The following is a 10,634-nucleotide window of genomic DNA, read 5'->3' as shown; positions in this document are numbered from 1 at the left end:
AGTGTACTCTACATAGAAACACAGGGCTCTGTTGGGGCTGGGAGTGTACTCTACATAGAACACAGGGCTCCGTGTGGGGCTGGGAGTGTACTCTACATAGAACACAGGGCTCGTGTGGGGGCTGGAGTGTACTCTACATAGAACACAGGGCTCCGTGTGGGGCTGGGAGTGTATCTCTACATAGACCACAGGGCTCTGTGTGGGCTGGAGTGTACTCTACATAGAAACACAGGGCTCCGTGTGGGCTGGAGATGTACTCTACATGAACACAGGGCTCTGTGTGGGCTGGAGTGTACTCTACATAGAACACAGGGCTCCGTGTTGGGCTGGGAAGTTACTCTACATAGAACACAGGGCTCTGTGTGGGGCTGGGAGTGTACTCTACATAGAACACAGGGCTCCGTGTGGGGCTGGGAGTGTACTCTACATAGAACACAGGGGGAAGGGGGGAGTTGGGAAACGCAGGAAAAAGAAAGTGAAGAAATGCATGATGGGGATTATGTAATTCCTTCCAGATCTCGTGTGAACTTTGTACATCATCCCATTGCCAGCTACAATGTATAGCAGCATCTCAGATAGTACTATTGTAGAGCATGGACATAACCCATAGCCTGTTAGATTAGGAATGTTTTCCACTTGTTTTTTCAGAACTCGTTTTTATTTAGTCAATGCAGKGGACAGGTAGACCAGACCAAAGACCAGACATGTCAGTCCATATAAAAATGTTGGTTGTTGTAGCAGAGGGAGCTTCCTGATAGGGCTGTCTCCTTTCTGTGTCTTGTCACCTGACCCCTGACCTAACCCATAACCCGACATGTGGTGGATGCTCAGAACTGAGGCTGTGTGGTATAACCATAGAGGATTCTAGTGTCCAAAAGCCTGTTTTAGCATGGGCAGCGCTATTGAGGACTTTCACCATTTTGAAGTAGTAAACTGGGTGAGACTTCCTATGGTTTATGGAAGGATCACATCATTCCATCCAGGTCACCAGGAGGGATCAGACAATACATTATACTTGTGAGCAAACATTCCATATCTACAGGTGGCAGTAAATCGCCAACCTTGGCTTTATACGTGCTCAAACAACACATTCCAGGTGGCAGTGTGCACCCTTTGTTTGCCAACTTATAGAAGTTGTAGAAGAAGAAAATGTACCGCTTCAAAATGGAGATGACCTCAATGGTGCACTGCCCATGCTCTCACAGACGCCATAATGGGACATACACAATGATGTGATGTCTATCTAAGTCTATGGGTGTAACTATATCAATGAAAAGGAAAATGGAAGGTCACTAACAGGACTTTATCTGGGCTGTCGAGGGACAGACAGAAGTCTAGGACAGTCTTTGAAGCCCCTGTGAGTAAAAGACAGACCGGTATCTCCATTGGGGCCATTCAGTCAGTTCTAGAAGGCAAATTTTCATCACAGCTTTATTTGTAGATGTGGATCAGAGCCTGTTATTAGAACTATTATGTTAACACACGTCAGTTTAGAGTTTCGACAAACCCATGGGCCCAGGTCAAAAGTAGTGCACTATATAGTGAATAGGGTGCCATTTGGGACTCACACGTAGTTTCCTCTGTCTGCAGAATGAGATGAGATAATTGGTTAGAGCAGAGAGCTGAGAGAGACACTGTCAGCATTGCTTCTGTTCTCCAACCCTATGACTGAAGAGGACAGAAATGTAATAATGAAATTTGACCCTGTTATGCTGATTCTCACAGTCAATAAGCAGGGATACTTGGGTAACAACATCAGTCCCTTCACCTCATAGTGTTCTGCCTGAGACCGAATATTGCCTGTATGTCTCCACCTGTTAACCACCTCACTCCTCTGCTGTTGGACAGAGACTACTCTCTGTAATAGATGTGTTTCCTCATACTGTAGGCTGCTCTACCACGGGTACATCCCAAATGGCACCCTATTCCCTTTATAGTGCACTATTCTGGCTGTGGCAAAGATCCTGTCCAGCCACACATGGAGATCCACAACCACCAACTGACCTCTAAAATCACAACGTATTGTCTCTGGAGACACACAGGCCTAAATACTTATGGTGAGTGTCCAATGAGGATTTAACCAGGTGTTTTACCCAAAATACTCAGACTTCTGTTTCTACCTATGTGGACTGGCACCCGTGTCTCACTGGGCCATGGCTCCGGTGGACCTGCCATGACTTGGGGCCAAGCCCAGGCCATTGGTACTTTTCAACAAGCATTTACATAACAAACGCCAACTGTGAACTTTAACACCTTCTCACAAAGCAACTGTCTTGATGAGGCAGAGGTTGTTGATTCTGCTCACCACAAGTCGTTAGTGTCACACTTCTGATGATAACGCTAGAGCCTACATTAACATTAAACACTGGCGACCCACTGGCGTGGAGGTAAGTCTCAATGTAAAACACCATATTATAGTGCACCCTGGTCAACAGTATTTCACTTTTATAGAGAATAGGATGCCATTTGGGATTATAGCCATGTGTTTAGTCTAAGTTGGTCTAATAACACTAGACAGAGGATGTTATAAATACTAAAGTGATGTACAAACATGAGCCAGCTGTCCATATTGAACCAGCCATCAGGTCTCTATGGTAACACAGTAAAGCAGGCAGCAGCCTGATAGATCAGTCAGTAAACCTTAACTCTTTATGGCTGTGGCATTACATTACATTACATTACATTACTATCTATTACTATCTACATTACTATCATTACATTACATTACTATCTCCTCTCTGAATATATCCTCTGTGACATTACTAGGATGCCACTGATACCTGACTTGTATGTCACTGTAGTATTTATAACATTTTGAAAAGTTGCTTGTGTATTCTTCAACCAATCTGTTTTGTTGTTGTTTGTTTAAGACAGCCATGCAGTTAGAGCGGTATTGAGGGCTGCAGTACAATGTTGTTGTCTGACTAACCATGGTCTGTTTCTCTTCTTTGCAGATGTGCAGTAAGATGACCAATGCAGGAGCAGGTAAGGCTTTTTTCATGTGTACATGTTTCACCAGGCTGTGTGTTGAATCTGGGACGTGACCCAAATGGAACCCTATTCCCTACATAGTGCACTACTTTGGACCAGAGCCCTATGTGCCCTGTTCAAGAGTAGTGCACTATATATGGAATATGGTGCAATTTGGGACACAATCACTGTCTTTATATTGTCTTTAGCAGCCCTGGTTAGTTATTTTAGCTCCAGGGTCTGCTCTGTTAGCCAGGGTCTGCTCTGTTAGTCCAGGGTCAGCTCTGTTAGCCAGGGTCTGCTCTGTTAGTCAGGGGGTATGCTGTCTAGGTTGATCCCTAGTCTCTGGCTGTTTAGGTCCAGCGGCGTCCTGCTCTGTTAGTCCAGGGTCTGCTCTGTACCAGGGGTCTCCTCTGTTAGCTCCAGGGTCTGCTCTGTTAGTCCAGGGTCTGCTCTGCTTAGCCGGGGTCTCCCTTCTTGTGTTATGTCTAGCCAGGGTCTGCTCTGTTAGCCAGGCTCTGCTCTGTTAGTCAGGGTCTGATCTGTTAGTCAGCAGGTCTGCTCTGTTAGCTCACGGGTCGCCTTGAAGTCCAGGGTCTGTCTGTGTAGTGCAGGGGCTGCTCTGTTAGCCAGGTCTGCTCTGTTAGTCCAGGGTCTGCTCTGTTACGTCCAGGGTCTGCTCTGTTAGTCCAGGGTCTGCTCTGTCAGTGCCAGGGTCTGCTCTGTAGTCCAGGGTCTGCTCTGTTAGCCAGGGTCTGCTCTGTTACTCAGGGTCTGCTCTGTTAGTCCAGGGTCTGTTGTCGTGCTCTGTTAGCCAGGGTCTGCTCTGTTAGTCAGGGTCTGCGTCTGCTAGCCAGGTCTGCTCTGTTAGTCCAGGGTCCTGTCTGTTAGCAGGGTCTGCTCTGTTAGTCCAGGTCTGCCTCGTTACGCAGGGTCTGCTTTAGTCCAGGGTCTACTCTGTTAGTCCAGGGTCTGCTCTGTTAGCCAGGGTCTGCTCTGTTAGTCCAGGGTGCTCCTGTAGCCAGGCTCTGCTCTGTTAGTCAGGGTGCTCTGTTAGCCAGGGTCTGCTCTGTTAGTCCAGGTCTGCTCTGTTAGTCCAGGTCTGCTCTTTAGTCCGGGTCTGCTCTCGTTAGCCGGGGTCTCCTCTGTTAGTCCAGGGTCTGCTCTGTTAGCCAGGGCTCTGCCTTTTAGTCAGGGTCTATCTGTTAGTCCAGGTCTGCTCGTGTGTGTCCAGGGTCTGCTCTTATCCAGGTCTTTCTTTAGTCCAGGGTCTGCTCTGTTAGTCCAGGGTCTGCTCTGTTAGTCAGGTCTGCTTGTTAGTCCAGGGTCTGCTTCGTTTGTCCAGGGTCTGCTCTGTTAGTCCAGGGTCTGCTCTGTTAGTCCAGTCTGCTCGTTAGCCAGGGTCTGCTCTGTTAGCCAGCGTCTGCCTCTGTTGCCAGGTCTGCTCTGTTAGTCCAGGGTCTGCTCTGTTAGCAGGGTCTGCTCTGTTACCAGGTCTGCTCTGTTAGCCAGGTCTGCTCTGTTGTCCAGGGTACTCTGTTTAGTCCAGGCTCTCGTTAGCCAGGTCTGCTCTGTTAGTCCAGGGTCTGCTCTGTTAGCCAGGCTCTGCTTCTGTTAGTCAGGGTCTGCTCTGTTAGCCAGGGTCTGTCTGTTAGTCCACGGTCTGCTCTGTAGTCCAGGGCTGTCGTCTGTTACCAGGTCTGCTCTAGAGGCCAGGGTCTGCTCTGTTCAGTCAGGGTCTGTGTGGCTCAGTTGGTAGAGCATGGCGCTTGCAACGCCAGGGTTGTGGGTTCATTCCCCACGGGGGGACCAGGATGAATATGTATGGACTTTCCAATTTGTAAGTCGCTCGGATAAGAGCGTCTGCTAAATGACTTAAATGTAATGTAAATGTCTGCTCTGTTATCCAGTCTGTCTGTTAGTCCAGGGTCTGCTCTGTTATTGCCAGGTCTGCTCTGTAGCCAGGTCTGCTCTGTTAGTCCAGGTCTGCTCTGTTAGCCAGGGTCTGCTCGTGTTAGCCAGGGTCTGCTCTGTTAGCCAGGGTCTGCTCTGTTAGCCAGGGTCTGCTCTGTTAGATCCAGGGCTTTCTCTGTTATCCAGGGTCTGCTCTGTTAGCCAGGGTCTGCTCTGTTAGCCAGGGTCTGTTCTGTTAGTCCAGGGTCTGCTCTGTTAGTCCAGGGTCCTTCTCTGTTAGTCCAGGGTCTGCTCGTTAGCCAGGGTCTGCTCTGTTAGCCAGGGTCTGCCTCTGTTAGGCCAGGGTCTGCTCTGTTAGCCAGGGTCTGCTCTGTTAGTCCAGGGTCTTCTCTGTTAGTCCAGGGTCTGCGTCTGTTTAGCCAGGGTCTGCTCTGTTAGGCCAGGGTCTGTTTCTGTTAGTCCAGGGTCTGCTCTGTTAGTCCGCAGGTCTCCTCTGTAGTCCAGGGTCTGTCTGCTCTGTTAGGCCAGGGTCTGCTCTGTTAGTCCAGGGTCTTCTCTGTTAGTCCAGGGTCTGCTCTGTTAGGCCAGGGTCTTTCAGGGAGCATTCCAAGTTTAACAGAGGTGGTTCGGTGAACCATTCTCGGGTGATGAGTAACCTTGCATGAGACCTGACGTCTTGCATTAGCTCCCCGAGCAAATGCCTGGACTTTAGCTCAGCGGGCTAACACTGTATTTTAGCATGCATAAGACCCGCATGGTTTCAAAACCAGTCAATCACATAAGGCTTGTCTGCTAGTGCTTTTTCCACAGGGTGGTATGGCTGTTGCTCTGAAACAATGTGGTTGTGAGTTATGGATGGGGACAGGTGTGCCAGCCAGGGTCCAGGTTTCACTCCCCAGGAGTGTCTGGAGAATGTCCAGAGAATGTCCCTCCCGACACACAGCCTGTCAGGCTCTTCTTTTAAAGGCCTATTTATACTGACTGCATGGCTTGGTGGGACACAGATCAAATTAGGAGGCATGCCATTGTTACTAGTACTACATAGTTACAGCTGAGGGAACTATTTGTCGTGTCGTGATGTGGCCCTGGGGGCAGCTGGGGGATTACGGGGCGATGCCTTTTTTGTCTCATGTTCCACTCTCACATTAACTTTTTGAGCGGGGGGGGGGTGTAACAGGGGGTATGTCAATAATGTACAGGAGACCCTGTTCACATTCCATCACTCTTCCCTATAGGTAGGAATGTCTGCTGTGTGGTCTGGCTGTAATATATGACACGCTCTTAACAGACAACTTTACAGCTCTGTGAATGAACACCACTCACACCAGGGTAATCTAGAGTGACGTATCACTACTCACAGCTACAGCACGCTAACCCTATAGTAATGGTTGTAAATCTATGGACTTTATGTAGTGTTTAGCTTGTTGATGACTTCAGTAACTGTTTGTCAACACAACCAAGACATTTCTAGCCACACGGTCCCGTGTGGCTCAGTTGGTAGAGCATGGCGCTTGCAACGCCAGGGTTGTGGGTTRATTCCCCACTGGGGGACCAGGATGAATATGTATGAACTTTCCAATTTGTAAGTCGCTCTGGATAAGAGCGTCTGCTAAATGACTTAAATGTAAATGTAAAAATTTCCTTCCCCATGGTCCTGTTGATGTCATATTTTAGTACAGTGTGTTTCTACCATTGCTTTCGTAGTGTACAGTATATTTAACCACGAGACTCTCGACATGCCGTTTCCCTTTTAGAACCATATCATGGCTGAAGTAAGCCAGACCAAAGTCAGTGTCAAAGTCAATGTGATGTGGTCAGAATCACTAACAGAAAGAGAACCGTAGTTAACAGAACATCTGTTTTCAATAGAAACACAGGCTATGTCTCAAATGGCACACTACTCCCTATATAGTGCACTACTTTTGACCATAGCATATATGGGGCTCTGGTGAAAAGTACTGCACAATACAGGGAATAGGGTGCCATTTGAGACACACACAGTCAGGGTAATAACTGTGTAGGATGATGATGATGATATAAAGAGATTAAGCTAACTCTGAGCTCTGATATTCTCTGCCTATATTTGACAGCTGTACCGTGGAAACTGTAGAGACTGTATGATGTCATGTTACTGGACCAGATGATCTGCAGAATCTATGGATGCATCCCAAAAGTCACCCTACTCCCTATATAATGCACTACTGCTGACCAGAGCCATATGGGCCCTATGGGCTGTCATCATAACCACCGGTTCACCTCCTTATAGTGACATAGTCCAGCCGAAGAAACTTCTCTGGGCCCATATCCCAAATAGCCCTGCATGTGACTAAACACACGACGTACACACACACCACACACGAGCACTGTCTAGGGTAGAGGTTAGGGTGGTCAGCTCTCTGGGGTAGAGGTGAGGAGAATCACAAGTCAGACAGAAACTTGAATCCTCATCTCTCTGAAACGTGGCCTGTGTGGCCTGACTGTATTTGATGTGTAATCTCCATAGTTCATGGCCTTTAAACTCTATACCGATCGATCGGTATATCTGCTGCTATGTTCTCACAAGCATTTCACTACACCTGCAATAACATCTGCTAAATATGTGTATGTGACCAATACAATTGGATTTTATTTTATGTCGAGAGGAAACTCGAAGCATCTATGGGAAAACGCCAGACCTTTCTGTCCGACTCAAAATGTTTTTAAACCCCAGACCTTTCTGCCCCACTAGAATGTTTTTAAACCCCAGACCTTTCTGCCCCACTAGAATGTTTTTAAACGTATTGGACACCGCTATGCGTGGATGGCTCCCTTTAAGGAGCTCTGCTCAACCTCTGGGACCATATGGTGCCAAGCAGTCTGACTTCTGTGCGCCTCTGCGGGACCGCTTCGAGGCATACTTACCAAAGAGTATCTGGTTTGGTAAGTCTAGCTATCACAAAAACGACACTATTATGCTACTTTACTCGTGGCGACCTTGTATAGTGCGGCAGCAGGTCTGACGCGCATGTTTCTGGGAGTGGACACCCTAATGGTGCCACCGAGTCTGGGCTCGCAGTCAAGTGGGACGCGGTGGTGGTGCCACCAGTCTGACGCTCTGTGAACTTGGATGTTACTGCGCCCACGCCGTTCTACTGCTCACGATCTGGGACACCCTACTTGGTCGCCGACCCAAGTCTGCCGTCCTCATGTGACTTATGGTGCCTACGGACGTCTGCTCACTCCGGCTTCTGGGGGACCTATGGTGGCTACCAGTCTCTGCTCACTCTGGGATATGGTGCTACCGTAGTCTGCCTCGCGTCTGGGACCCTATGGTGGCTAACAGTCTGCTTCGCTCTGGGGACCTAATGGTGCTTACCGAGTCCTGCTCACGTCTGGGACCGCTATGGTGCCAGGCCCCAGTCTGAAGCTCTAACGCTCCTGGGGGACCTCATGGATGGAATGCCAGACAGTCTGCTCACGTGCTGTGACGCTATTGGTGCTAACCGAGTCTGCTCGCTCTGGACCTTATGTGCTACCAAGTCCTGTCTCGCTCTGGTGACCTTTTTATGCGTCGTCCCGGCAGTCTGCTCACTCCTGGGATTAACCCGCACTTCAGTAACTGGTGCCACATAGTTTATAGCTCACATCACTGTGACCCATATGGTGCACCAGATAGTTCTGCTGCTCCATCTCTTCTTCGCTGACCTATGGATGCCCACAGCCAAGTCTGCTCACTCTGGGACCTATGGGTTTTGCTACCAGTCTGCTTCACCGCTCGGGACTTAGTGGTGGCCTACGCCAGGTTGCTCACTGACTCTGGGACCTATGGGCTAACCCATCTGCTCACTCTGGGTCCCTAACTGGTGCTAATCCACGTTGCTCAACTCTTGGACCCCCTCTAATGGTGCCTACCCAGGTCTGACTTTTCACGCTTCACAGACTCTGGACAGCTATGGATGCTAACAGTTCGTGCCGCCTCCCTCAACTCGGACTTATGGGTGCTACCAAACCAGTGACTGACTTCACCCATCCTGGGACAGCCATTTATGGTGCTCCCAAGTACATCTGCTACACTCTCTCTTGGATCCACCCTGGTGCACCAGTGACTGCTCACTCAACTAGGGAACCTCAGATGTACTAAGTGGTCGCTCACCCCTACCGCTCCTCAGTCTGCTCGGAGCTCTGGACCGTATGTGGCTACCCAACTGAAAGTGTTAAACCCCCAAACAACCAGTCGTCCTCGCCTCCCGCAGTACTGGACGCTATGGTGCTGCCAGTACCTGCTTCACCCTCTGCGAGACCACACTAGTAATGGTGGCCAAATTGCTCCACATAAAGTTCTTGTCTCGTCGTCCTCGCGACCAATATGGTGACAGCAGTTGCATGACGCGCTCTGGGAACCATATGTTGCGCAAGCGCAATGTATACAACCTAGAACTCTGAACCCTCACCATGCTCTGGGATCCTTCCTATGGTGGCCACAGTGCTGCTCACCCTCTGGGGACCTTGGTGCCAACATAACAGTCTGATCGCGCTCATGGGACCTATTGGGTGCTCCATGACGCCCACCAGTTTCTTGCCGCCCGCACTCTAGAGACCGTATGGTGCTAGCATGGTCTGTGGTCACATTTTACGAAGCAACCCCCATAGATGGCTGCACTCATCTGCTTCACCCTCTCTGGGACCCCCCACTATCGGTGTCCAGACACAGGTCTGCTCACTCTGGGACCCACTATGCTAAATGTTTAAACAGCTATGGCTGCCATAGGAAGTAAAGCTCGCCTCCACACTCTGTGGACCCTATGGTTCCCCACCTATGAAAGTCACTCGGATTCTTCAGGACCTTGCTTCTGGCCTGGGACCCCACTTAAGAATGTATGGTGCCACCATAAACCCCAAGAGGGATCCTGACCTTTCTTGCGCCCCACTAGACTGCTGGATCTTTTTAAGCCTTCTAGGACTGGTCTTGTCCTATGCCCCCCAATCTGCTCAAACTCCTGTGGAACGCAATGGTATTGGTTGTCCTTTTTAAAAGCCAGTCTTCTCAGGGAACGACCTTCTTGGGCTCTGGGACGCATCTGGGAGGTGCGGTAACCAAATAGGTCTGTCCTTCATACAACTCTGCCAGGGACCTTTATGTCGTCCACAGCTAGTCACTGGGACTTTGCCATAAACTGAAGGGACACCTCAATGGTGCGCACAGTTCTGCTCACAGGGATCCCTGCCGGACCTATGGTGTGCCTCATGCAATGCCCTCACTGTGACGGCAGCTTTTCTCACACTGCGGCACCCAAACCTTATTGTTGTTGCTACCCGGCCCCACTAGTCTCTGCTCGCTCATGAAGGATCCCAAACCGTTATGGTGGCGCACCATGTACCTCGCCTCGCACCGCTATCTCGGGAGCCACTATAGGGAGATTTGTTCCATTAAAAACGCTCGACCCTGACTGTCTCTGTGACCTAAGTGGTGCCACCAGTCGACCGCCCACAATTGTAACACCCCTGGAAGCACCTTTTTCTGCCCCACAAGAAAGTTTTATTAAATCGCGGTCAGACTTGTCTTCATTTTTGCCCCCACTTAGATACGTTGTTAGAACTCACCCAGTCCATAGGACACTTCTCCCTATGGTGCCATCATAGAAACCGGTAGTTAGACACACAGACTTTCTGCTTGCTTCGCTCCCCTGCTGGGAATCCCCTTAGACAGATGTTTATAATAACTTTTAGACCTCTTCTTGCTGAAGTTTTTTCACCAGACTTTTTGTTTTGCG

At 49.4% G+C, this 10,634-nt stretch overlaps 1 protein-coding gene across 1 annotated transcript in view; it reads left to right on the top strand.

The window, feature by feature from the left end:
- Positions 1 to 10,634, top strand: part of LOC111949813 (stAR-related lipid transfer protein 13) — a 108,891-nt gene that overhangs the window by 41,644 nt on the left and 56,613 nt on the right. Inside the window, 1 exon segment of the mRNA XM_070433862.1 lies at positions 2,955 to 2,985. Within this exon segment, the coding sequence (XP_070289963.1) occupies positions 2,955 to 2,985 (31 nt within the window).

Source organism: Salvelinus sp. IW2-2015, linkage group LG22 (genome assembly GCF_002910315.2).
Source record: "Salvelinus sp. IW2-2015 linkage group LG22, ASM291031v2, whole genome shotgun sequence".
Classification (NCBI taxonomy): Eukaryota; Metazoa; Chordata; class Actinopteri; order Salmoniformes; family Salmonidae; genus Salvelinus; species Salvelinus sp. IW2-2015.
Note: the sequence above shows the minus strand (reverse complement) of the source record. Positions and strands in the feature narration are given on the sequence as shown.